The sequence below is a fragment of the Paramisgurnus dabryanus genome, chromosome 17 (genome assembly GCF_030506205.2).
Source record: "Paramisgurnus dabryanus chromosome 17, PD_genome_1.1, whole genome shotgun sequence".
Lineage (NCBI taxonomy): Eukaryota > Metazoa > Chordata > Actinopteri > Cypriniformes > Cobitidae > Paramisgurnus > Paramisgurnus dabryanus.
The window spans coordinates 5,740,185-5,767,827 of record NC_133353.1 but is presented as its reverse complement, the minus strand read 5'-3'; the positions used below and the strand labels follow the sequence as shown (position 1 = coordinate 5,767,827).

At 40.2% G+C, this 27,643-nt stretch overlaps 1 protein-coding gene and 6 non-coding genes across 8 annotated transcripts; all 7 read right to left on the bottom strand.

Moving 5' to 3' along the window:
• Window positions 1-115: 115 nt before the first annotated feature.
• On the bottom strand, window positions 116-27,477 carry arid4a (AT-rich interactive domain 4A). Of its 2 annotated transcripts, none has more exons than XM_065253666.2 (25): window positions 26,756-27,477; window positions 25,751-25,800; window positions 25,252-25,362; window positions 24,472-24,537; window positions 22,750-22,840; window positions 22,563-22,642; window positions 22,362-22,456; window positions 20,189-20,321; window positions 19,941-20,020; window positions 19,745-19,821; window positions 19,480-19,664; window positions 17,791-17,863; window positions 16,829-16,923; window positions 16,430-16,527; window positions 12,932-13,166; window positions 12,194-12,453; window positions 11,558-11,737; window positions 10,904-10,988; window positions 10,631-10,820; window positions 10,470-10,535; window positions 8,040-9,212; window positions 6,318-6,422; window positions 4,356-4,562; window positions 3,385-3,531; window positions 116-1,904 (listed from the first exon to the last, which is right to left on the bottom strand). In XM_065253666.2, the coding sequence occupies exons 2-25, from the start codon at window positions 25,754-25,756 to the stop codon at window positions 1,801-1,803; spliced, it is 3,942 nt and encodes a 1,313-aa protein (XP_065109738.1). In that variant the 5' UTR covers window positions 25,757-25,800; window positions 26,756-27,477; the 3' UTR covers window positions 116-1,800. The 2 variants fall into 2 exon arrangements, with proteins under 2 accessions (XP_065109738.1, XP_065109739.1); XM_065253667.2 differs by lacking the exon at window positions 26,756-27,477 and adding an exon at window positions 26,017-26,591.
• LOC135737810 (small nucleolar RNA SNORD53/SNORD92) lies at window positions 6,117-6,198 on the bottom strand. Its single transcript, XR_010528588.1, has one exon. It is a non-coding gene; the product is annotated as a small nucleolar RNA SNORD53/SNORD92 (small nucleolar RNA).
• On the bottom strand, window positions 7,485-7,566 carry LOC135737795 (small nucleolar RNA SNORD53/SNORD92). The gene has a single exon (XR_010528578.1). It is a non-coding gene; the product is annotated as a small nucleolar RNA SNORD53/SNORD92 (small nucleolar RNA).
• On the bottom strand, window positions 9,970-10,051 carry LOC135737788 (small nucleolar RNA SNORD53/SNORD92). The gene has a single exon (XR_010528576.1). It is a non-coding gene; the product is annotated as a small nucleolar RNA SNORD53/SNORD92 (small nucleolar RNA).
• Window positions 11,312-11,393, bottom strand: LOC135737804 (small nucleolar RNA SNORD53/SNORD92). The gene has a single exon (XR_010528583.1). It is a non-coding gene; the product is annotated as a small nucleolar RNA SNORD53/SNORD92 (small nucleolar RNA).
• LOC135737779 (small nucleolar RNA SNORD53/SNORD92) lies at window positions 12,000-12,081 on the bottom strand. Its single transcript, XR_010528571.1, has one exon. It is a non-coding gene; the product is annotated as a small nucleolar RNA SNORD53/SNORD92 (small nucleolar RNA).
• On the bottom strand, window positions 12,729-12,815 carry LOC135737818 (small nucleolar RNA SNORD53/SNORD92). The gene has a single exon (XR_010528591.1). It is a non-coding gene; the product is annotated as a small nucleolar RNA SNORD53/SNORD92 (small nucleolar RNA).
• Window positions 27,478-27,643: the final 166 nt, after the last annotated feature.

The following is a 27,643-nucleotide window of genomic DNA, read 5'->3' as shown; positions in this document are numbered from 1 at the left end:
TGGAACAGGTCATTAATTCTAATCAAAAGGCAGTTTTTATTTCACCTTTGATTTTGGGGTAAATCTGTGACCTTAATGTGTTATAATTAAAGACAAAAAAAAACCCAGATACATCTGAATATTTCAAAACTTTATTAGAAATGAGAACTCCTCTTATTTTACATAAAGATACAATGGCTTTGCTCAGGAACCTAATGCCTTCATTCAATTCAGTTCAGGAACCTGTAAATAAACTGAAGTCACAGGGAAGTGAATTTTTACAATTTCATCTCAGTGAATAATCGTAATTCAGTAAATGTTCGACACAGTCATGGATTCATCACTCTTTAGACAGCTTGGTTTAGGTTCCTAAGTGGTGGATTATATATACACAGTCTAAAGATGTGCTAATGCGTCTACCAACTTGACATAGAAAAGAAAAATTAATATACAAGGATGTACTGTTTTAAAAAATAATATAAATCATTTTTACAGTTTGTGTAAAATGTATTTTCAAATACATGGTTTTGGAAGAAGATCTATTTACAAAGGAACAGTAAGAAACCCCCGGGCTTAACATACTCGCGCGAGAAGCAACTGATCTATTCAATTGGTCGAGAACTCAAAAAGAAAATAAGAATAACTGTTTAAATTAACAAACAAAGTACCAGGAAATCAAGGGGATGAAAAGCAGTTCACCAATTTTTGGTGTTCAATAAAGGTCTTAAGCTATTTAGGGAAAGGACACCGTTTACTGCACAGTAGTAGTTAGTTACCCAATTGTGACATCACATTCAAACGATCAAGATGACCTCAAAAAATTGTTCCTTCTACCCCACCAACTCAATTGAACATGGGGGGGATTGTGTGTGACTCTCTTGTAAAAAATACAAAAACGCTGTCCACGTACTGAATAAATATATTTAACAAGTTGCAAGATAATACCTTTATTTTACACAAAATTTCAGCTCTAGAAATCTTTCATTAAATAACTTCACGGCTGTGATATATACTTTTTGAAATTTTCCATACTAAAATAAAAACTCTGCAATTACATATAAAAAAGACAAAATACAAGTTGCAAAAGGAAATTAGTCCACTGAAAACAGATTTGTCTCGTGTTCCACTGTAAACATTTTCTCAAGTTTTTTCCTCTCAGTTTTCGTTTCTTATTTTCTTAAAAAGAAGTCGACAAAAATAGGTTTTTGCATAATTTTCTGCGCTCGCGCACCAAGGTGAGTGGAAGACGCCGGCTGTGGTTTTCAGTAAACTACATTCCCGTTTGCAATTGTCTTTGTCCTATTTTTCCAAAATAGGGCACTCTGCTGTAACGCACGCGTACTTTGGCAGTTCTGATGGAGCAAGCGCATTACAATTGACCTTTCATTGAATAACCATGTCCAGCTGGTTAAGTTACCATTACCTAGGGATCTCATACGAGGTTCTTACCACGTTCTCGTACGAATGATTGACTACTGCATCCGAATTCGGGTTTCTGTTCAGGGTTTGTAGCGAACAAAGTGGAAAGTGCCATTAAATTCTTTCTGGATGGATAAATTGTAAGCTTTGATACCATAGATTACATTCAACCCTCACATGGAGTCCGTTCCCTGGTGCGGTAGCGACAGCGAGCGAGTGGAGGCAGGATCAGTTTACAAAGTGCAGAAGGTGGGAGTGGCCAATAGGACTCAGATGAGACATGGAGGCGGGCAGTCTAGTGCTATTGGCTGCTTGCTCTGGCTCATCAGCATGTATGTCTCTGAGGAGGCGGCGCCGGCAGAATGCTGAAAGGCAGAAGTGGGGCAGGGCACGGGCGTGACATCACCTGCACTCGACTGCCACAGTGTTCTGAGTGGGGGAAGCTGAAGACGGGCTCATGCCCGTGTCTGATGAGCCTGACGATGTGGATGCCGTTGTATGTGACACTGTGGATCAAAAGTCAAAGGTCAATTCACAATGACTTATTTCTGATAATATAGTTGACACAAAGAACTTAAGAAAGGAAACCAAAACTGTTGTTGGACACCATGTACATTATGATTCAACGCATAATCTGCCAAAGTCCGCATATTAATGCGGGGGCCACATTTTTTCGCAACATAAATTGCAGATTTCCATGCACAAAATATGCAGGGCTTGCATGATTTAATAATCCCTGCATTTTCGTAGCAAAAAATAACATGTATCTTAACAGAAAGTTGAAAAATGTTGCATTTACTTCACACAAGCGCAGCCATGTCCCCTGTTGCCATGGGAACGTTATGAAGTGACGTGATTATGTGATGTGAACATCATTCAAAAGCTGCAAACAGTTTTTGCACGTTCCCGCAATTTCATTGCATAAATATCCAGCATAATCCATCGCATTTTTTAAGAAAACATGCCACAAGATCAAGGATTTTTGCCTCGAACAATCACAAAAAAACTCAGCCTTTTTCTGGAAGGACTGCACAATATTGCTAGAAGTATAGTTCAGTTTTTACAAATATATCTGAGGGTGAACTGCACAGATTTTTGTAACCGTGCGTACTTTATACAAATAAGTCAAGCATGAGCGTACAGGATAATGTAGTACGGGAGACACAATGCATTTTGTTGCAATGTGCCTAATGTCTCTGTACACGTCGTACGTGTCAAATAAACTAAAGTTTGCAAGGCTGTGCATTTAACCGCGCAAGTATGTTCACATACACGTAAAAAACAAACAATACTCTGGACTTTAGGACACAAGATCTTGACAAAAAGCCAGATCAGACTATCCCATATATTAACGGTTTTATGTCAGACTGTACAATATATATCTTAGTTAAAACTTTGGTCAAGACTGACGGTTCTTTTGCACATCAATCAGATTCTGGCTTCCTCAATGACATGTGAAATTGAAAAAGTACCACACAAACCCATGCAAGTTTTTGCTCTTAGGTTACCATGACAAATTGGATTGCTGTGAGGAATGAGGAGCCGAATGCTTCTGCCATTAGACAAATGTTGTGTTATGATCGTACTTTTTAAAACTGCTAAGGTAACGCTAAATGAGACATTTATGCTGCACATTATTTATAACAAACTTGTGTTAATATCAAGTTTGTTTATTTATTTCTTAACATTATTCCAGCAACTATGTCTATATTCATGGTGAGAAGCGGTTAATTTAGGGAAGGACAATATGTCATCTATAATTGACTTAAACTGCATGCTTTGGATTGTGGGAGTAAACCCACGCTGACACAGAGAACACGCAAACTTCATACAAAAAACCATCCTGATCCAGGTGAGACTCGAACCAAGGACCTTCTTTGCTGTGTGGCAACAGTGTTACCCACTGAGCAACTTTTTCACATTCCCCAAAAAATGAAAATCAGTTAAATTTTTTTTTAAATTAATCAAATAAAACTACAATCCTACCTTCTCTTTCCTTCTTTTTTAACCTTTTCCGCCTCCTGTCAATGGATGCCACTTCAGACTTGAGTGACATGTAATACTTCCTGATTTCCTGCAGCTTCTCTTGCAGGAATGAAATTCGCTCGGTACTCGACATGTTGTCCAGATCAGCTGTGGATGAACAGAAGCAGGAACCAGTCAAGACCAGACAGGAAGTAACCAATCATTCATACTGGACTACAGAAATTACAGCCTCAACTATACATATCTTTGGATAAAATTGCTTAAATGTCACTTTAGAGGACACAAAGATTTTGTGCATAGCTGAAAAGCATTTGCCATAACCGATTTCTATACTAGCATATTAAAACAGTTATGGGAAAAATAAACTCACAGTTTCTACCAGTATACGCTGTTACTATTAAAGGGCACCTATAAATACTTTTACAAAGTGTCTGGACATAACTATGTGTTGGCAGTGTGTGAACACAACCTTACAGCGAAAACAAATCCACGCACTCTTTTTTAATCCCCATTAAACATGCCGCTTTGATTATCTTATCAATGTGATGTCACACTGATAAAGCTCCGCCTATGGCCATTGACTCAGTACGCTGTCTCTCATATCTAAATAGTGAGATAGTATTCTCTCAAACTGTATTTACAAGAATACATGCTATAATAAATGATCTGTGGGGTATTTTGAGCCGAGACTTCAGACACATTTTGGGCACACCTGAGACTTATTACATCTTGTAAAATGGGCATAATAATTAACCACATTACTTTAGACATCAAAATTTAAACTGCATACAATGAAAGTAAAACTTTATGGCAACAGCATTTCAAAGTCAAACATCAGAAGGCTTCTGACGATGTTTAGCACACTGCTTTAAATTAAATAGAGAGTAACCCTGTCTACCTGTCTACTAAGTGCATATCTTTACATCTGCATGAAAAAAAACAATGTCAATGTGTCGAGCTTCAAAACTCACTTAGCTGGCAGGACCACTTATATGCGCGGGGGGAAGGGACGGACGGCTTCTCTTTGTGCTTGTCTTTCTCCATGTCTTTACTATTGGGAGAAACCAGGGCAGGTGATCGGGAAAGCTTCTGGCTCTTGGGCAGGCTGGAGTGCTTTACTGGGGTTAGCTTATTTGAACTGTCCATGGCCGATGGGTCCTCGCTGTCGCTACTGAGACCTGGAGACATACAGAAAGACAGCGAATGTCAATAAAGAACGAAAAGGACAGGACAAACTGTAATCTTACAGAAATGTAACAAATACATCAAGTAACCTTTATAAGGGTTCCCACACCTTAGTTAACTTGAGTCCTTTTCAAGGACTTCCAGGTGCAAATCCCCCTCAAATTCAAGGACTAAATGTGTGGACACATTTCGAGTGAGATGAAGGTTACATTGTGTTACCTTTTAAGATACATTGTTACAGTTCCCTTTTGAGGGAACTTGCGCTGCGTCACTGCGATGACACTTTGGGGACGCATCCAGTGGTAAGTGCGTCTGAATGTGTATATCAAATTCAACCAATGGTGAGGCTTAACGACAAAGACAGGGTGATGCAGGAGCCAGGAAGTATATCGCTTTCTGAAATACTGTCAAAGACGGCGTTACAGGGACGCAGGAAGTATGGTAAGGTAGACGCAGCGTCTCGTTCCCTTCTCAGGGAACAACAGTTACATACGTAACCCGAGACTTTTTCATGTGTCAAACACAACTATTTTTTTCCAGAAAACTTTCAGCACTTTCAATGATCTGTATCTATGTATGCATGTTTTCAAAAACTTCCCAGGGCCTTGAATTTTCCCCCAGATTCACAAACTTTCAAGAATTTCAAGGACCTGCGGAAACCGTGTTTTATGTAAATAGTACTAGACTGTCAACATAAAGGGAAACCAAAGATGACGAAAATATTGAATACATTACACACACAAAAACATTGAAAGACCGTAACAACATTGCAATGCGGTTGCAAAAAGAAATTGTTAATGTCAACCACAACAAGCATGATCTGGGTCAGAAGTGCCCAAGCTTGGTCCTGGAGGGCCGGTGTCCTGCAGAGTTTTGCTCGAACCCCAATCAAACACACCTGAAGCAGCTAATTAAAGGTCATGTTCTTTCTGATCCCATTTTTAAACCCTAGTTAGTGTGTAATGTTGCTATAACAGCATAAATAATACCTGTAAAATGATAAAGGTCAAAGTTCACTGCCAGGCGATATGTTTTATTTAATAGAAATTCGCCTTTCAAAGCCTACAGCAAACGGCCGGTTTGGACTACAGACCTCTACTTCCTGCTTTAATGATGTCACAAGAACAGTTTTTTGACTAAACTCCGCCCACAGGAATACGTCAGTCGCTAGCTAAGCTAACGGCAAGCTAAGCTGCTATCGAATCACAACATGCTAAACAAACGACACAATCAGAACTCCATACGCATTTCTGAAGGAGGGACTAGTAAATTGTGTGAAAATACTGTGTTTTTTTAAACCTGAACACATACTAAAGCATACTAAAAAAACTTCCAGGCAGGTGTGCTAATGCAAGTTGAAGCTAAACTCTTCAGAACACCGGCCCTCCAGGACAGTTTGGGCACCCCTGATCTGGGTTATCAAGAATGTGTCGCATACGTGGTGCAAATCGTTGTAGTGATGCTTGCCTTATAAATAGCAATCGATTAAAAGTGTACTGTGACAAAGTTATCACATCTGTTATTACATCTGAAAACTGGAGCTGAGGTTAATCAGACAGCCAAGAGAAGTGTGACATCACATAACATCAGTTATGAAAGCGAAACCAATCTCTTGTATCATCATCTCTGACCTCATTCCGTTTTTACAAACCTTTAGTTTTTTATTTACATGTTTAATACTTGTTTTAGTATGCAATTGAAGAGTAGCAGTGCAAAACGACAAAGTGTAGATACATCTGTGATCTTACCTGCTCCATTGTTCTCGGTTTTGCAGACCACACTTGAACGTTTCTGGCTGCGTTTCTGCTTCTTGGACAATGAGCCTGTAGTGCAATCTAATAATCTTTTCTGACCTGAAATTCAGTTTGGCAAAATAAAACAACTTATAAGATGATCAAGCATAACTGAAATAATTTATCAAGAAGTTATATGCAAAAAGGGCTGGGTATTGGAATCGAATTGCGATTAAATCGAAATTGAATCCAACATTGATTCGTTATTAAAGGAAAATACCACAGTTTTTTGTATTTTACCATATTCTTACCTCAACTTAGATGAATGAATGCATACCTATCTTTATTCAATGCATGCACTTAATCTCTGTACAGTGTGTCGTGAATGTGTTAGCATTTAGCCTAGCCCCATTCATTCCTTAGGATCCAAACAGGGATGAATTTAGAAGCCACCAAACACTTCCATGTTTTCCCTATTTCAAGATTGTTACACGAGTAGATACACGAGTAAGCATGGTGGCACAAAATAAAACGTGGCGATTTCCTAAGCGGATAAAAATTAGAACTATATTGAATGGCAGAAGAGCACTAAAGGGCTCGTTATAGTCGTGCGTAGGGTCCTACGGCGTAGGTTTTCATTTATACTTTTGGGTCGTCCTCCGCGTCGACGTGCAAACACACCCGCAAACCGCTGGTAGGCAGTATCCACGCGTGTAACCACAGTAGCTGGCGACCGTCAGAGAAGCAGCAGCTTGGCAAGTTAACCCACAAACGAAGAAGAAATAGCAACTTGTTGTGTATAATTTGAGAAGACCAGCAATGATGGAAGTAAATAAACAGCGACTTTTGTTGCAGTTTGAGTTCACTCCTCAACTTGGCTCATCTTTGTTTTCACCGTCACAAACGGAAATCCCTATGACGCAGTTTATTTTTACCTGACGGGAGGGGTTCTGGTGGACCAATCACAGCGCTTGCGGTCCACGTAGATCTGACGCGCTATTAAATTTTTTGTGAAGTGCGCGTCAGGCTACGCAGAGCCACGCACAGGCTACGGATAGCCTAACCTACGCACGACTATAAATCGCCCTTTAGTTTGCAACACTTTGACCTTGGGCGCAGTAATATTGACTAACAGTATAAGTTGGTTTAGAGAAATGCAAAGCAAATTTCAAAATGCAGAGATGAATCAGACAGCCAAGAGAAGTGTGACATCACATGAAATCAGTCATGTAAGCGAAACCATTCTCTGATATCATCATTTTTGACTCTGCTAGAATATTTGCCACATTTATATTTATTTAAACGTTTAATTAAACTCTTTAAAAAAGGCACAATCTCTGTCCCATTTGGGACATAAAAATACATCGTTCACTTGCTGACACTAGCACACAAAAATGAACCAAAATGCGTGCTTTGGCGGAAATGCGTAGATGGATGTTACGTTACGTGAAGAGTGTCAAAATGAAGGTACCTACTACCTCATATCAATATTTTATGTGTGCCATCAATGCACTGATTACATTTCTAACGATACGATGCATCAATCCATGTCGATGTATTGTTAGACCCCTAGTCCTTATTGTAAAGCCCTGCCTCTGACATAAAGCATGCACATTAAGAATCATTTTGAGAAATTCCTGCTATTGTTTCATCAAATTGAAGATCAATTAAAATCAGAGAATCATTTTTTTTTTAAACCCAGCCCTATAGGCAAATGTTTAGAAACCTTTGACTGACCTCTGTCCTTTGCATCTCTGTCCTGTAGTGAGATGCTGGAGTTGCTGGAACTGGCACTAGCATCAAAACTATGAGTAGACTCATTTTCTCCTAGACCTTCTTGCGATTCTGCCACGCTGTCCACCTCGATCGTAGCGTCGCTTTCGCTTTTAGTGCTGTGGGACTCATCGGGGCTGGGGGTAGACGACGGTGAAAACAGACGAGGAGGTCCCACCGGAACCATGGCGTGAGGAAGATGTTCCGAAGGCTCCAGAGGCTGAAGCTTAACTTTCTCTTCCTTCATCATCATCAGTAACTCTTCACCAGATGGTTTATCCTTCTCCTCTGGGTCATCGAGGTCAACTTCATGACAAACCAGTGCTTCGGGGCCAATCTGAGGCATCATTTCTTCGTTCGTGGCTATTGTAGGATCGTCCATCTCAGAACATAGAGGTTCTAACCTGATGTGCACCTCTCTGGTTAGTGCGGGCATCTCAGACTTCACCTCCAGATCTTTGCTGGGTGATGACAGTGTTGGGGTAGGATGTTCTTCGGGTTTCTGGATTGGCTCAGGCCTCCTCTCAACCTCTGATGACTTTTCCAAAGGTGGCGTTTTCACTGGAGACAGCATATTAGGTTCTTCCTTTCTATCCAGGCGAATCTTCTTTTCCGGTGTCCGCTGTTCAGCGGTTTTGCGCTTCACAGCGCCGATTCGTTCTGAAGGCCACACATCCTCCGTGGCCGAGTCCGTGTCTGAGCCGGCCGTGTCAGGTATGCTCTCCTCAGGACTGCTATGCAGTGTTTCTTGGGATTTCTTAGCAGGCCGCGGAGGAGTGCAGGGTTCCTCTGTCTCTGAATGATTAGCAGTGACGGGTGTTTGTGTTGGAGTCTCTGACTCCGCTTCTCTCGGTTGAGGCTTATTTACTCTTGATTTTGGAGATCCATCATCAGACTCCGGAATTAGGGTTGTGTCTTCTTCAGGTTTGTCTGTGTCCTGGAAGTTGGGCATCTCATCAGGACTATTGGGACATTCGGGCTCGTCCTGTGTAGGTTCTGATAATCTGCTCTCATCCTCCTGAGGCTCATCTTCCACCTCTTCATTTTCTGTCGGTGGTGGATCGATTCTCTCCGTCCACTCTGGCTTCTTCTCAGGAGAGTCCTCACATTCGCTATCATCTGAAGAGTTTCCTGAATCTATGAGCGACAATGAAAATCAACTGTCACCTATCCATCCTAATTAAGTATAGTGTGACATTTTGGGGCGTTTCCTGGACAGGGTTTAGATTAATCAAGGACTAGGCCTTAGTTATATTAGGACATTTACGTAGTTTTTACAAACGTTACAAAAAAACATTACGAAATAATGGAACTGATATATCTTAAAGGGAAAATATGCTCATTTCCAGCTCCCTTAGAATTTAACATTTGATTCTTACCGTTTTGGAATCTATCCAAAACCGATCTCCGGGTTTGGCTACTTGACTCTTCTGTAGTTACATTGTGTACTAAGACAGACGGAAAATGAAAAGTTGCGATTTTCTAGGTAGATATGGCTAGGAACTATACTTTCATTCTGGCGTAATAATCAAGGATTTTGCTGCTGTAACATGGCTGCAGGAGGCACAATGATATTACGTAGTGCCCGAAAATAGTCCTCTGCTATTGAAAGATACTAAGGGGATTATTTTCGGCGTCATCGTATAAATATCCCCATCGTGGCATTTTTTTTTTTGTATCGCGAAGTATCGTACTGCGAAGTGTCGTTACATCCCTAGTAAGCATGGTGGCACAAAATAAAACGTGGCGATTTCCTAAGCGGATAAAAAATGAGAACTATATTGAATGGCAGAAGAGCACTTAGTTTGCAACACTTTGACCTCGGGCGCAGTAATATTGACTAACAGTATAAGTTGGTTTAGAGGAATGCAAAGCAAATTTCAAAATGCAGAGATGAATCAGACAGCCAAGAGAAGTGTGACATCACATGAAATCAGTCATGTAAGCGAAACCATTCTCTGATATCATCATTTTTGACTCTGCTAGAATATTTGCCACATTTACTTTAACGTTTGATTAAACTCTTTAAAAAAGGCACAATCTTTGTCCCGATTGGGACATATAATACATCGTTCATATGTGTCCCGCAGCAGCAGCCGTTATTTTCGGCTGCTGCGTAATATCATTGCGCCTGCTGCATCCATGTTACGACTGCAAAGTCCTTGCTTATTACGCCAGAATGAGAGTATAGTTCCTAGCCATATCTTCTGCCTAACAAAATCGCAACTTTTCATTTTCTTTTGGTCTTAGTACACGATGTAACTACAGAAGAGTCAAGTTTTAAATAGGTAAAATATCAAAACTCTTTGGTTATTTTTAGTGCAATGCTGGAAAATTAGTATATTTAAAAAAGTGGAGTGTCCCTTTAAGTCAACGTAAGCTGCTTGAACGTACCATTAGACCCCCTGTCAGAATCATCATACATCCCAGAAGTTGTTCTTGTGCGTCGACGAGGGGTACCTGTCCAGACAATGTTTTGCTGTTAATCTCAACTGTTAAACATTACAAACAAGCTATTCAACAATCTGACAATATGTAAAGCATGACAGTCATACCCTCTCCGTTTGGCAGGACAGAGCCGTCTGTGGACCGCGAGTTCTTGCTGCTGGATCGACCCTCACTGGTTGGGGTCTTAGACCCACTGCCAGATGTGTTTGGAGGGGTGGATTTAAGCGGAGGACGACCACGCCTTGGTACTTTGACCTGTTTATCATCATCCTTTTCCCTTTCTCCATCCTCTTTATTCTATAGCAAAAAAATGATGAGGGCTTAAGAATTTCCCAATCGTTGATAATAGAAGAAATGTTTTGTTTTAGATTGTTACTCACCTTCACCTTTTTCTTTTGTTTTTTCTTTGTTCCACCCTTGTCGACAGGCCATATTATTCGATCGGCTTTAACCCACTCATCGTATCTGATAAAAACAAAGCCAATATACCCAATCATAAATAATGAATTTAGATGGTCGGGTTAGATTCTTTAGATATCTTCATCGGCGCCGATAGCCCTGTGGTTAGTGTGCCGACAAATAGCTCCAGTGTGCTCACGGCAACCCGAGTTCGATTCTCGAGTCTCTGAGGTCCTTTGCCGATCCCGTTCCCCTATCTCCACCCAACACTTGTCTACACTTCACTATACTGTCTAAATAAAAGGACAAAATCACAAATATCTATATATCTATCAGAACCTCTACAGGTAACAGGTCAAAGGTTTACTAAGACAAAGCTAGGTCAGAGGTTAATCAGACAGCCAAGAGAAGTGTGACATCACATGATATCAGCAAAGTTAGCGAAACCATTCTCTGGTATCATCATCTTTGACCTCATTTCCTTGACAGAAATCTTCAATTTTCACACACATCCAATATTTGCTCACAAATAAAAGGTCAGCAGGTAAAACATACAAAATATATTTTTTTGAATGACAAGCATCATAAGCTTCAAAGGCCAGAACACACCTCATCCAGGCACATCAATGTCTCACCTAACATTCCAGCCGTAGTAATGCACCAGGTATAAAATCTCCCCATTATCGGTCTCAGTGCTTTTGATGTTGGCTTCGTAGATCTTCTGTGTCTTTCCCTTGCCGTATTTCACTTTGACTTTAGTGCCAGCCAAAGAGTGCTCAGAGTCTTCACAGCCATCACCATCTTCCCTATCATCCCTGTTCAACAAATGCAAATATTCAGATTCTTCTTCCAAACAGCAAATAACATGATTCAGCCAAATGCACACATTAAAAGACACAATAAGGGACAAATCTTAATCAGTTATTTGACTCTGATGTACAAAAGTCCAAAGGGGTCACGGTGTGATTAGTTCTAGGGTTATGGTACACGTAACAATGACATCTTTGGTGCCAAAAACCTTAAATAACAGTATAAGTTGGCTTAGAGGAATGCAAAGCACATTTCAAAATGCAGAGATGAATCAGACAGCCAAGAGAAGTGTGACATCACATGAAATCAGTCATGTAAGCGAAACCATTCTCTGATATCATCATTTTTGACTCTGCTAGAATATTTGCCACATTTACATTTATTTTAACAATAGCACAACAGTTTCTGTCTAAAATAAAGTGAAATATAATAAAAGTAATGAACTAAACTATATAATTTACCTGTCCACGAGTGCAGGTCTCTCTACATCATCCTCTTCATCTTCATCATCTTCTAAGTCCTCATCATCAGACTCTTTATCGGATTCCTCGAGGCGACGGCTGCGTCGTTTCCCAGGATACTCGCCATCGGCTTTCTCCTTTGGTTCCTCTCCACTGCCCTCCCCTCCTTTTGGTGTCTCCTCCTTTTTCTTCTCCTCCTTCACTTTCAAAGGATCCCTGCCCTCTACTTTCACAGGGGTCAGAGTGCACCGCCGCCGGCCCTGAGGGGTTGCATAGATATGTTAACCCGTTTCCAATGTGTAAACTTAATGATTAACTTCTCTAATATAAACAGACAACTATAAGTAAGCAATATCATAGGCTGATTTCCCTGCATATGGTAGATAAAAAAAGAGAAAGGTGTTTTTTGTAAACCAGTTTGAAAACTAGGCCTGCACAACATGCTGAAATAATTGAAATATTTGCAAAACCTGTTATATCTTCGACTTCCTGAAAACCTAGAAGACAGCCATGGACAATCAAGTTTAAGAGAAAGATGCTAATCAGACAGCCAAGAGAAGTGTGACATCATATGACATCAGGTCATGAAAGCGAAACCATTCTCGGGCATCATCATGTGCATTTCCTCCTAGTCCCTCAAGACAATAAAGCTTTGAATCTAAGCATTACTACTCTGTGGCTTGCAGGTCGACCAGTATGACAATCCCACATCCAAAGTGAAGCCCCACAGTCACTCACCCTGGGTGAGCAGATATCTTTAAGTCCCTTTTCGCTCTCTGCGTCAGACTCATCTCCGTCCTCAGACTCTGCTTTAATCGGCTGCACCACTTCCTCCTCCTCCTCTTCACTTTCGTTTTTCACAGGCTGGTCGCTCTTCACCTCTGGCAAGCGGTCCGGTCGAGGCTCGTTGTGGTGCACCGTCCTAAACTGGATCTGTGCCGAGCGGCAGTACTCCTCAAATCCGTACAGGTACCTGATGAACAGGACAAAGAATGAGTCATGCTATTTTCCAGCATTAATGGTGGTTTAAAAATAAATTAAAGTTTTATGGATAGCATCTGTAGTGTAGTTAATTACAGACGATAAGGCACCATTTCACATTTTGAGATCAGTTTACTCCAAAAATATTAAGTTAAATATCAACTTTCTAAGAGAGTGAGATGGTTTTCGGCTTCATGCTATAAATGATCAGTAATGTTTGGTATCTTGCACAGTGCATGGTCTTAAACTGTTTAAGCTTTAGTTTGTCACCAGAAGCAGCTGGAATCACTTTTGTGTTGCCTTTAACTTTTTTTTTGACCCCAAAAACAGGAGAGGTTCAAGCGGAAAAATCATAGTGCTTGCGCCCATGTGGAATGGACACATTGGTAAAATTTTAGCGAGGTGTGTGACAGGCTACGCAGAGCTAAGTACAGGTTACAGCGTAAAACCTACATGCGACTAAATTACCCATTAAGCCCGATTTAAAGACGTGCGTAAGCTCTTTGCCGTAGGTTATCCGTAGTCTGTGCGTAGCATCTCGCAAAATGTTTAACAACGTGCAGTTCTATGTGGACCACAAGCACTGTGATTGGTCCACCAGAACCCCTCTCATCAGGTCAAAAAACTGCATCATAGGTATTTCCGTTTGCAAAACAAAGATGGGCCAAGATAAGGAGTGATTTAATTCAAACTGCACCAAAAGTCGCTGTTTATTTACAATCATTGCTGGTCTTCTTAAATCATACACAACACGTTGCTGTTTCTTCTTCGTTTGTGGGTAAACTTGCCAAGCTGCTTCTTGGTAACACACGTGGATACTGTCTACCTGCAGTCTGCGCGTGTTTGCACGACGACGCGGACGACAACGCAAAAGTATAAGTCATACCTGCAAACTCAGAAGGGCTGAAAAAGGTGACACATTGTATACGCGCCCGCACCCCCCCCCCCCCTTACTATTGTTATATAAATATGGTAACAGTTTACAATAAGGTTCATTAGTTAACATTAGTTAGCTACATTAGTTAACATGAACTAATAATGAACTGCATTAATACAGCATTTATTAATCTTTGTTAATGTTAATTTCAACAATTACTAATACTTTATTAAAATCTTGTTAACATTAGTTAATGCACTCTGAACTAACATGAACAAACAATTAAAGCTTAAATTTGTATTAAGTAACATTAACAAAGATGAATAAATACTGTAACAAATGTATTGCTCGTGGTTTGTTCAAGTTAGTTAATACATTAACTAATGTTAACTAATCAACCTTATTGTAAAGTGTTACCAAATATTCTTACATTTAGGCCAATCCTAAAAAAGTTATAATCTAAATATATCAAAAATTCCAGTATAGAGTCCAGTAGGTTGTTACAGTTAATATACAGTAACAGAAATTTGCATATTAAAAACGTGAAGTTGTTCATTTGAAAGATTAATTGAAAACACATGTAGTAGACGTAACACCACTATCTCACATTAAGTGCACTACATTTCTTCAGTCATGCATCCCTCTTTACAGAAAATACATTACAGCATACTTGATTTAATGTGAGGACAGTGAAATTGTACACTTATTATCAATCTTATAATGTACTTAAGTTACTCAGGCAATCAGTACAGGACATCGCTGGTTTATTTTGGCTTATAAAGTAAGTTATATCAACCAGCTCAGGTTAGCTGATAAAGTAGCATCAGAGTAAACATTTGAGCTTGCCTTTGAGGTGCGGGATGGCCCTCCTGCAATCGCTCATCACTTTTGTTTAGATTGCAGCATCACATGTTTAACAAAGGGTCCCTTGACAGAAGCAAATGTGATATGCATCCATATGTTTGCGCTTTATCTCTTCTCTCAGACCAGACGCGAACTTTTCTCTACAGTTTATGGCATACGCAGCACGCAGATGTCCCGCTACGGTGGCTCAACGCAAGCCATTCAGCGTTTGACATCAAAGTACCGCGAGACCAGACTTCTCCATATGTATTTGATTCGCTCTCGCAGTATTTTGATATCATAGGATTGCCCTGCGTGGCGCCAGATGAAGTCCCTCAGTTGTGTGTTTGTGCGTACCTCGCGACCACAGATTCTATCCATCTTCACCCTCTGACACTTTCGTCTCGTTTTTATTTGACGAATAAACAATGTAGCGAGTAACGTTAAGTGTCATTTCAAATGTAGTGGAGTAAAGAGTACAAATACCCAATCAAAAATGTAATGGAGTAGAGAGTAAAAGTTGCTTATATTTTTGATACTCAGTACAAAGTACAAAGTAGCCAAAAAAAAACCTTAAGTACAGTAACAAAGTACATTTACTTAAGTACTTTACACCTCTGCGTGTGATTCACAGAACAAACGCACGCACAGAAAACGCGCTTAACGTTATCCCTTTCTTTCAGATGTGAAATCTATAAATCGCAAATTATCTTGAACTAGTATGCATCTGAACAGTAAGATTTCCACCTTTAAACGATGCCTAATTAATGCCATTGACATATAAAAGAGCGCATGTCAATGTTTAAACCCTTTATGAGCAGCAAGAATGGCTTATATTTTCAAAAACCTGCAGCAATCGGACAAGCAAAAGTGCCTCAAAGTGCCTCAAAACTAACCTCAAAACAAACGTCAGTGTCAGTAGCGGTAGCGTGAAAAGTTTAATCCGCGGGAAAGCTGATGCAGCCAAGGCCTTTTAATAGAAGCTGCTGGCAACGCAAAGACCCGCCCTTCACGTAACCCCATTTGTTCAGCTCCCATCCATTGACCAATCGGCTATCCTAACCTTAACCACACTGTGATGACCTCACGTGATGACCAAAGAGCTTTTATTGTTTTTGTGAAACAGACCGCAGTAGGTTTTTGAAACTCCCGTTTATGGGAAGTTTAGACCCCCCCCCCCAAAAAAAAAAACACAAACTCTTCGGATCTACATGATTCACGTGGATGACCTTTTTCAATTCAAAACGGCGATTTTCGCCGAAAAGCGACTAGTTTGCAGGTATGATAAGTGAAAATCCACGCGGAACCTACGCACAACTAAAACGAGCCCTTTAGTTTACATACACATACATGCAACAGATGCTGTCCATCAACACAGAATTTTCCTTCGACAACTAAACAAGTGCAGCAGAAGTCACCTTTTAATGTGCAGAACTGTCTCTGTTTGCAAACCATTCAAAAATATTTTCTTTGCTAGGCTATAAAACACCATCTGTTGACAAAACACAGCAGAAATTGTGCAAGCATGCACTTACTTTCTGTATGCCGTTTTCACGTTGTAAGAGGCGGCAGAGTTCAGCACCGGGATGCCAAGATCCATGTAGATCTGTTTCCAAATAGATCCACTCTCAATCTGTGAACACATAAAAAAAAACATTTTCAAACTCTTTATTGATGCCCCATACTGTATAGAGAGTACCCAAGGATCATCACACATCTTAAAATAAGCATAACCCTTCCCCAACTATCATCTCTAAAAACTACCAAGCATATACCCCCATATTACCCAAAATCGTGTAACTAAATGTAATAATTGCAGAAGCAGTCTTCAAACTAAATCTAGCTCAACAAACTAATTTAAAGGCCAACTTTCAGTTCACGTTTGGCAAAGTATCATTGCTGAAAACAATAAACAGATGGTGGGAGATGCTTACATTGTCACAGCCGCCATGATGATGCACCAGCCGGAAGAGCTTGAAGAGGTTAAGATCCTTGTAGCCAAGCACGGGAGGTTTGTTAATTGGTGTCCCTGGAAAGAAAATAAAGAGGCAGAGGAGTGTTAAACAAAACATTTGCCTTGCAGAACTAATCATGTGATCCTCCTCAAAAAAAAAAAACCGTGTGTTTGAGCCTGTTGGGCCACAAAGAAAAGCAGAACTAGAAGCAGAGTAATCTACATTGTTAGACCTCAAATTTACATTTAGCAGGCTTTAAAACAAAGAAAGCGTGGTCCTCAATGAAATCTGTTTATTATAGGTGCTACTAGGGGTGGGCGATATCTTGATATTCAAACTATATCGATATATTTTGACATATCGTATATATCGATATAATGTTTGTATTTAATTCTGATTGCCTTCTCTGTGTGCTGTGCTCGCCCCCGCCTCCTTGTTTTTGTTCCCCCTCCCCTATCACGTGTATCATGCGCATTACAAGTTCAGGAGGTCCGAGCAGAAGTCCAAGGTGCACACATTAAGTCCAGGTGCATGCAAGAAGGAATCTGCGTGGGTTTTTAAGCTCTCAGTGAAGCCCACAAACCCTCTCATGCGAGAAAAAGCATGCAATGTGCATGCTAGTGTGAAACTAGCATGTAAATGTAAACTAGGATGATAATAATAATCATCATCATCGCCGCCAACTATCTTCATAAAAGCCTGCTATTGGCGATATGTGTGACGATCGTCGATTCACGATACTATTGTCTATCGGTAAAACCCTAATAAATATCGATAAATTTACCTGTATACCCATGGAATTATATAACTGTTTTTTTGAAGGTATTTCATCAATGCTCAGATAATCGATCTCTTATCATGGCAAAATGTCCGACTTCAATCCTACTGTTAATCTTTCTTTTTAAGTAGACCAACTCTAGTGGCGATTATGCAGACATTACCTCTGTCCTCCATGAATTTGTAGAGCTGCTGTAGAAAATGGTCCCTCTCTTCTGGATCAGGCTCATCATCAGGCTGGTTAAAAAAAAAGGGAAAACATGAGACAGATCCATCAGATCCATTAGCCAAGACGAATGGAATATCACATAATATTTCTTCAGGAAGCAAAATCTTTCATGAGTGAGTATCGCTGCCGACCCAGCTGCTCATCACGTGTCAGATGCAAAAACAAAAAGTTCATATTTAGGCCATGAAATCAGATTCTCTTAACACAAGTGCCGTTGCTAGCATGGTCACTTAAAACCGAGTAGTTGGTAAAAGTACCAGTTTCAGTACAGCCAAAGTTGTTGTACCAATTAAAAGTCTTAAAAACACCACAAATAACTTTCTACATCTCTTAATTTTTGCTGATATTACTGCCCTCATCTCAGAATGAGATCTCAGCAAATGTGTTGTACAAAAGCAAGTTTCAGATTTTGGCTGTATTTAATATTTTTATGCGTACAAACTCAACCTTTAGTGCCACAACATTTTCTTTTAATGCATTTGGCACAGGCTCTCAAGAGTTCCCACACATTAGTTAACTTCAAATTCAAGGACCTTTTAAGGACTTTCCAGGTCCAATACCCTCAAATTCAAGCACTAAATAGGGGGACAAATTTCAAGTGAGAGCAGGGTTACATCGTGTTACCTTTTAAGATACATTATTAAAGTTCCCTTTCAAGGGAACTCGTGCTACGTCACTGTGGTGACACTTTGGGGATGCCTCCAAGTGCATCTGAATGTTTATCTCAAATTCAACCAATGGTGAGGCTTAACGACAAAGACAGGGTTAACTTACACATTTTATCAGTATGTGTTTCCTGGGATTCAAACTCACAACCTTAACAACAGGAACACAACACGCTGGAAAAAATTCAACACAAACAACAGAGGGGGCCGTTGTTGAGATTGTGGTAGTAAAAACATCAACTTTGCTCCAAGCCACAAACCAGCCACATGCTCCGATGATGACAACACTATTTAAAGGAACCCATCTATATCAACAAATGTTTTCTGGTCTCAGCTTTAACCATAACTATGTGATGTACCCGACCATCTTCATTGAGGAGAGAAGACTCATTGAGATGAGCTCAGCCCTGTCCACTAAAAAAACTGGCACACCTCCACCGGGCCTCATCCAATCCCCAAACCCTTTCACAATCAAAGGAACGAGCAGTTGCCATGGGAACGTGTCAGAAAACCAAGCAAATGGCCATTTGTCCAAACTCGGGGAGCAGGAAGAATGAGACATTGTTGCATGGAGCCTGAGGGCTTTCCCACATGCTGGGAGCATTCAGTGGACTTAATCAAGGTGTACGAGAACACGAGATTCAAAGAGCCGAGGAATGTTTTCACAAATCATCACAAATACAGACACTGGGAATTTCGGTCAATCCACACCGACTCAATGTCCTTCCATGGCTTCAGTATTCCTGGTGCCAAACTCTGGCAGTCACTATAATCCAAGTGATTATTAAAAAACGACATGAAAAACACTGGGGACCATGCCACAGGTCCAAGCAATAGTACACAATAAAAAAAAAAAATCAAATCAAATGAGAAAAACACTCACTCAAACATGCAAACTTCATCAAAATAAACAACTGCTTGTTCAACTTTTGGTAATGATGAGCTTGTAAAAGCCTTACCTCTTCTTGCACTGGCCTTTTCTCCTCTTCCTCACTTTCTTTGCCTTCGCCTTCACCATCTTCATCATCCACCTCCTCCCCTTCCTCCTCGTCACTGCTTGAAGATTCCAGAATCTCACTTAAGTCCATTTTCCAGCTGTCAGGGATCTGCTTGGACTCTTGGAAAAGTTGTGCTGCTTCAAACCCTGTCCAATGGATTAAACAAACAGTGGATTAGAGATCTGATTTTTGTCAAGAAACAATCAAGTCCGCTAAGGTCTCATACCTTTCCTGTTCGAGTATTCAGGTTTAGAGATGGTGTTGATCTTCACCTCATGAATATCTTTGCGTGCCACTGTGTGACTATAGGACAGAAACAGAACGAATGTAAACGGCTTTATACAAAGTGTTTACTCAAATGCGTTACTAATAAGCCAAACATATCTGAAATACATAGTACAGCCATTTTAAAGGCTACTCACAATTTGGAGTCAGCAAATGACCTCACTAAACATTGGTCCTTTTTGATAGTTATGTCATCATTGCAACTTGGAGATATTACCTTTAGAGAGGAAGAAAATAATAGGTTTAAAATCCAAGTTACAGAAGTCTGTAGCAACATCTAACTGTATAATATAACTGCTTTCAACACACTCAATAACATTAGCAATCCAGACTGCATCTGTCTATATGCTTTAACACAAGGCTGGGGAAAAAAGCTAGGACTTACCAGTGCACAGAACCATGAATTACTGTCCGATCCGCTCTCAATATAAGCAACTTTCCCCAACAGATCATCATTAAGCCTCCTTCTGTCATCATCGTCATCTTCACTCGATGAAGACTCCTTCTCATCCTCTGCTCTGTAATGCATCAAAGAAAGCAGTCGTGTTTTAAACAACACGTTCCCTTGTAACACTGCAACACTGACTAAATTGCATTTAAACGGTTTACCGGTGTTTCATGCATTCTGACTTATTAACACAGTTCAAGAGTTGGATTTCTCATGCTAAACATGTCAAAAAAGCAGTTAAGACGTGTGACAGAACATTTCTGAGCCGAATGCACTTCGCCAGGGTTTGTAGATGTTTTAGAAAGGTTTATTTTCGAACATGGGTACATCTTACCTACCATGGGTAGACGTTGCGTATAATATTTATTTTATGGGCACTTCCCCTGGTATCCTCGTACTTTCCAGAAGTCACAGGCATCACTTCACACGACAGCTTTGTTTTATATCAAGACTCAACAATGGCACGAAAGAAGAAGTGTGTTTTGGATGTAAGGAGAAGAAAGCATTGTTTAGCTTTTCAAATAAGCCAGCATTATGGAGGTAGTTTGTTTATCCGAGTTTTACGCGTGTTTGTTTAACGCTGGATTTCGTTGAAAAGACCCAACCGGGTCATGAGTTGCAGGAGGTAAGTAAGACTTCGGTGTTATGTTGGAAATCGGCGCATAAGTGCACATAAAGGCGCTTTTCCATTGCATAGTACCCCACGGTTTGGTGTGGGTCAGCTTACTTCTGTGAGCTTTTCCACTGGGTCTAGTAAGTAGTACCAGATTTTTAGTACCACCTCGGGTTAGGTTCTACGCGACCCGCGCTAATTCCAAAACATGACTCGAAAACACTGTAGATCACTGATTGGTCTGAGAGAATCGTCACTACCAGTGTCATCGCTATAATGTAATTGAGATTAAAAGAGATTAGCTTTACATTAGTGCTAGTTTGCGTGCTCTCGAGCAAATGTGTTATCATCTGTGCTCTGCTGTAAGTTCCCAAACTTCCTTTTAGCGATGAAAAACATCCACAGGTTGAGAATCAGGAACACCATACCAATGTTTTTCCAGACTTTCAGTTTGTGGCAGCACATTCGCGACGCACATGACCGCATATATGCTTAAATGCAACTTAAATGAGGCTCGGTGGAGCGCGTCGACTGATGCCACGGGTGTTTGTACAGAAACTGTCATGTGAGACAACACGATGTGCAAACATATTTGTGGTGGAAGTGTGGGCACAAAAACAAAAATTACAAGCGTTCTACAAAAAGCTCAGTGTGAATTGTGGTGATAAAGCTTCATTTGCATAACATCTTTATCTGCAATAAGCTTTAACATACTTATTTCCTTTTGTTAGACGCATTCACAGTACTACTGCTAATAAAGAAAGCTAAATGAAACTGATTTAAAGGAGCCAGATGATACGGATAATAAACTAACATTCACAAAGCATAACCCCTAATCAGTATAGTCCACTTTTATAGGTATACAAAAAACATCCAAGTACAGTGCACGTGGGCCTGCAGGAAAATGTAGTATGTAGCCCAGGAGAAGCATTGCATTTTGTAGCAATGATTATGCGTCAAACGTCTGTGTACACGTACGAGTCAAATAAATTATAGAGCATTTTGCAAAATGAAAACATCACTTGCCCAGAAGCACTTCCTGTTTTAGTTTTTTAACACTGAACAAAATATTAATACTAGTTAATATTAGAACAAAATACAACCAACAGAAAAATTTTTACGGAATCAAAATGTAAAATAAATGTGAACTAAAAAAAAAATTAAAAACAACAGGAAGTCCTTCTGGACCAGTGTCGTTTACATCTGGCAAAACGGTCTTTACTTTGCAAGGCTGTGCATTCGATCGTGCACGTACACGTAAAAAAAAACTATCCTCAGGTCGTTAAAATCATGAGTACATTAAAATATGAAGATATACAAACACTGGACAGGCATACCTACATTATGACCAAATCATAACACGTTTATGGTAAGAGAAAACTTAAGTAACTTTCCAAGTGCACTTCAGAGCAATAAAAAAGTGACCAAGAATGAACTTCACATTCATACGACACAAAGATGTCAAACACAAGGATGAAAGAAGCCATAAATACTCACACTGCCTGAGAAGACCTTCTACCTCGGTTTGTCTTCTTTCCAATGACAGGAGTGCCGAAGTGCTCTGGGTTAGTCAGGGGCAGTTGATCCAAAGTCTGTCAGAGAAATAGACGGAAAGCCGAAAAGAGAGACGGAGGGAAGCATTAGCACGCGTGTGACAACTAAAAGGTGTCACGTACAAAGCATTTAGCAACTTCATACCTCGCTCTCTGCAAAATGTCTTTCTCCTTTGAGACACAGCGACGTTCTTCTGAGCGTCTTCTCGTCTCCGTCATCAAATACTGCAAAGAGAAGGAAAAAACTTTCAAACGACAAGTTTGGTTAGGACCTGAATCTTGGTGGTCAAAATGACAGCAGCTCTTCGGGGAGACTTAATGTCTGTACATACCCACAGTGTACCAGCTGGCATCTGTAAGTTTACTGATGACAGCTTCACTAAGTCCACCCTCTGGGCTCCTCACCTCCACTGTTGAGCCAACCTGCGAGCACAGATATACATTACATCATTGCATTATTCTGCAATAAACTGCCTTTGCAAAACAAAGCAATTCAGGTCACAAGAAACTAAAAATAAGACAAAACAGTCTTGTCGAATTAAACAAAAGCTGAATGTCTCTTTTAAAAAAAAAACATCTAAAGAACTTCTGCCTTGTAATTGAGTGCAGAAGTTTGTCATATCCTGAAGCGATGACTAGGGTATGAACATTGGCAGTACTTTTATTAGAAACTTGCATGCACAAAGTAAAATGCATTGTAATAAAGACAGCCTGATTTGAATTGTGTGCATTACTTGCATCAGTAAGGGGGTCAAGATTTTTTTCATCCAGATCTATGTGGCGACACACATGGAATATATGCAAAATACAGTTTCATATTTCCAATTCACCCAGCATTGGCAGGTGCGTCACAAAGTAAATTTCAGCCCCTGGCTATCACTAAGCAGCATATTCTTTTCTTACAGGCCTTGCGTCACCCTTACGTGACCAAAACCTCTCCAACAATCATTGACTGCGTTTACATGCACAGAATAAGCGGATAACTATCAAAAATCTGCTTGTTATAGAAACCAGTTTTCATGCATTTACATGCAAATCAATAAACCAGCTATGCAGAAAACAGAATTTGAAGAGGCTGTTTACACTTGGTATTAAGACATGTTTTTGTTGATTGGATCACAAGTAGACGACGCAAAAGACAGGTGTAAACAGTGTTCGAAAACCCTTTCGATCAGATTGCTTTTGTAGTGTAAACGCGCATGTGGTTGAATGTGTTCGAACAGCCACAAGAGACCGCCTTCTCTCCGCCTATTTATCTCCGATCGTGTGAAAGTTGCGCAATCTTATTTCATCAATTGCTTTGAAAATATCAGAGAAAGCTCTTACATATACAAAACACTGTGTGGCATGTTTACTTACAATCCAAGCAGTGGACTCTATTTAAACCCATCATTACTCCCGCTCACGTTTAAATGACAGCAGAGAGACTCGCCCACAGTCTCCACAGACCACCCCCTTAAAGTAAAGATTTACAGTAAATACCAGGTGTAAACAGAATGCGTCTCTCTCATCCACTTGTGATCCGATCGACGAAACACATCTTAATACGAAGTATAAACAGCCCCTAAGATTTGTCAAGTGTCTTGCAGGCACTGACATCATCTCCTATAGTATATAATACTAGTTCAAAAAGCCGTGAGAAATCTGTCTTAAGCCATACTGTTGTATCTCTTCTCATGTATGCACAAATGTAACATGAGCTTAATTTTCAGTTTCTCTGCAAACTGCTTTAGTCAAGCTGAGACTTTTATGCCTTACTTTGCACTTACTTCCGTGTGTGACGCATTTCTTTCACACATAAACACTACGAAAAAGCTGGTTAAGGTGATTACATGCAACGCGAATTTGGGGCAATGAGCAAAAAACTACCAGTGCCGATCATATTTTGCTTACGTCGTTTATGAGCTTTCCATGATAAAACACGTTTACATGACCACACACATCATCAGTTTATTAAGCGTAATCGGCGCAAGACTGTGCATGTTAACGCACTTATTAAGATGATACTGATTTGTGTGAATTGCACAGTCAACATCCAATAAAGGCCACCTTACCCTTAAAGGACCTTTCACTTGGTCATCTTGGACAACTTGTGAGGTGCTGTCTCCTTTAAGCATAACCTAAAAAAAAGTAAAAGACATTGAAAAGAGAACCAAGAAAAGATAGTAAAGGTAATCTGGATTTGTAACAGACAAACAAGCTTCTTAGCAAGTGCTTACGTACATTGTTCAGAGGAACTACTTAAAATCTCCTTACAGTCAAACTCAGAAACGTGCCACGCATCTGTTGATCTGTGTTAACCAAAGGTGTCAGTAGGCGCAACTACCAGTGTCATAAACCAGGCTGCTTTTACAAAGCCTAACAGATGTCGATCATAGACCTAAACCTAAAACAACATACTTATGGTTGTTCGGTGCTGATCCAAATATAAAAGTGACTGTTTAAGCACACACTTAAAATCGTTTACCTTTGTATTGTTTCCAGCAGTTGAAATATGTTTTAAATGTTATGGACAATTGATGCTGCACAAGTTATCAGTAAATGTAACAAAGCTAGTGTCTACATAAAATGCATTTATCCTCTTCTAAGCCAGATGAAAATTCAGAAGTTTGCTTAATACGGAGCACCAAGAAACAAATCTGAGCATTGTTGATAGCGAACACTGACACTTACAAAAAAAGTTTGTTTACCATCCATGTCATCTGACACTGGCTTGACAGATAAGACTCCTAACTGTACTCTGAACCTACAGACTCGAATCTTATGAATGAAACTTCATATGGGAAAAGCTTAGAAATGCTTTATTCTGGAAAAGATGAACAGATTAAGCTTACCTTAACTTTCACCATGCGTTTAACAGTCTTAATTTTTGCCTCGCAGAAGGCACCGCGGTATTTCGCGCTCACGTCCGTCCCCACGGTCAGGTAGGCAGGTTCATCTGCTACCTGTGAACGATGTAAATATTAATACAATGCATTTATTAATGAATACCAACACTACTATGTACTCTCTATATACAACAATCTAAAAGCTAAATCAAAATAATGTAAAAGTGACAAAGGATATTTCACAAGCAAGTTATTTTATGAAAAATTATATTATTAATTAAAGCTTTTGCATTGATGTTTGTGTAAACAACACTTATTTATGAAAGCACAAGTCACTTTACAGCATGAAGGTATGGCAATAATTGTTGAGTGCTCTCTTAACCCCAGATCACAAAAAACACAAACCATATTTCCTCTGATAAATGAATGCATTCAGATGAATCTTTTGTTGGGGTTAATTTGAAGAGGCGTCGCCTATATGAACTGCAGAGGATTACAGACTCACCTTCATCTTGATGGCTATTTGAGGGAGTCCAGCTCGATTGGTTTCGACTGCTGAAATAGAAAAACACACACGCATAAAGAAACATAGTCACGATCTGCCGCCATGTGCTGAAAAACGTGTCATATGTGCGCGAATGGAAGCGATCTGACAGCACGACACAAACACACAACAGAGAAAATGGTACGTAAGCTAACGCAGTTAGCCAGTTCTCATCCTCGCCCCTTCAAAATGATAAAAAAAAACACAGACTAGCTCATCAAACACACCTTTAATCGCTTCACCATGACTTTACCTCCGATCTGAGTCACTTACAACGTCTTGATGGCGTGAAAACAAAAAGTCACGGCAGAAGAAAACACAACCCCTTCAAAACCCTGCGTGTTTCCTTCCCGCTTCACTCACTGTGTGTGTATGTGTGTGCGTGTGTGTGTGTCACGTCGCCATCATAGCTCACACACCGTCCTGCACCATGTCAGCCCCTCCACCATCCCCACATTTCCCTCACTTAACGTTGTCTTTGCCGATGAGTTTAAATGACGACAAAATTACGGCTATGTTGGTTATTGACGTCTGTCAATCAAACTCTGGCGGTTGAGCTAAATATAGTGAAGCTGTTGTGGCGATTTAAACTGTTCTTCGGGTTAGTTCCGCAACAATATGTGAGGCGTTTGACGCGAGACTTTTGCTATCTGAAGGGCAAAACATTGAGTTACAAGTTTCAAATAAGAAAGGAATCAGTTTTAAATGGTTAAGTTAAACCAAAAGTCGTCGGATAAAACGTGAATCCTGAGAGAAAACAAGCCGACTAGCTGTGACTAGCCTCTGCCATTCAATTTTTTTCTCTTCGTCGCCTAAATACCTTCGCTGGAAACCACGGGAAAACGACAAATATGACTGGATTACTTCCGGACAAACGGGATTAAATAGGGCATGCGTACATTTCGTATGTTTAGTGAAGCGAAATTGGTGTTTGTATGTTGTGAGGAGATATAGATGTGTACTTACATGCTCCTATATGACTGCTTCAGCTCAGCATTCGACTAGGTTGCAAAGGCATAAACGAAATAACAAGCTGTTGAGCCGAGGTTGTGTTTCTCGGATCCCTATTGGCTAGTGAGGCCGCTGTGGGCAAATTCCCAGTGTTTTGATTGGCCGCCATCTGAGCGGTTTTCTATAGGCTGCACTAATGTTTGCGAAGTGATTGGTGCGTACGAAAGCGGCGCTGCAAATGACGCCTTTTCATTGGTGCTCTTCGTTTCCCACTCTTTGCAAATAAAACAAATCGATCCTGCTCTCTAATTGGCTGCACGTGTCTTATTCTGTGCCGATCCGCGGATGTGATTGGTCGAATTGACTAAGACGCGTCAGGTCCGCCAAGCTCATTGGCTCTCGTGTTTTATGGGAAGTCGGCTTCATTACAGAGCGAAAGCCTCCGATCAGTCTGCGCATGTCGAAGGGGAAAGAACACGCGCCATTTTGTACCCAACGTAATTATTTTCGCATTCTGGACTCGGAACCCGTGAGATTTCGCGGTGAGCCCCGTGACTGTACGTTGTCTGCTTTTCTAGTAAGAATTGCTTACTTCAGTCGTGTTCTAGTTAAAAACTGTTCTATGCTGTATTTGTGTTGTTTCTGTTGGTAAAAATCGTTTTAAATCGAGTCTTGTAGAAAAGGTCAATTCAATCTAACGGTAATGGCGTCGTCTTGTCGTTGCTTGTCTGACGTCACTGGTTTGTTGATCACGTGACAGGAACAAAATAAAGTTGTGTCACTCTTAAACAACATGCGTGTGACAAGATATTTTTCAGTAACATCTGCGTGGTTTTTAAAGCAGTGTGTATTGAATTGCTGCTAAATTGTTTTTAAAAGCTGTATTTGTATCAAAATGTTGTG

What these genes read in the sequence shown, in the direction of transcription:
- arid4a (XM_065253666.2), bottom strand. An exon ending in ATCATGGCGGCTGTGACAAT is followed by an intron (nt 16,528 to 16,828) that starts GTAAGCATCTCC and finishes ATGTGTTCACAG; the next exon opens with ATTGAGAGTGGATCTATTTG. An exon ending in GTGAAAACGGCATACAGAAA is followed by an intron (nt 13,167 to 16,429) that starts GTAAGTGCATGC and finishes CCTGTTCATCAG; the next exon opens with GTACCTGTACGGATTTGAGG.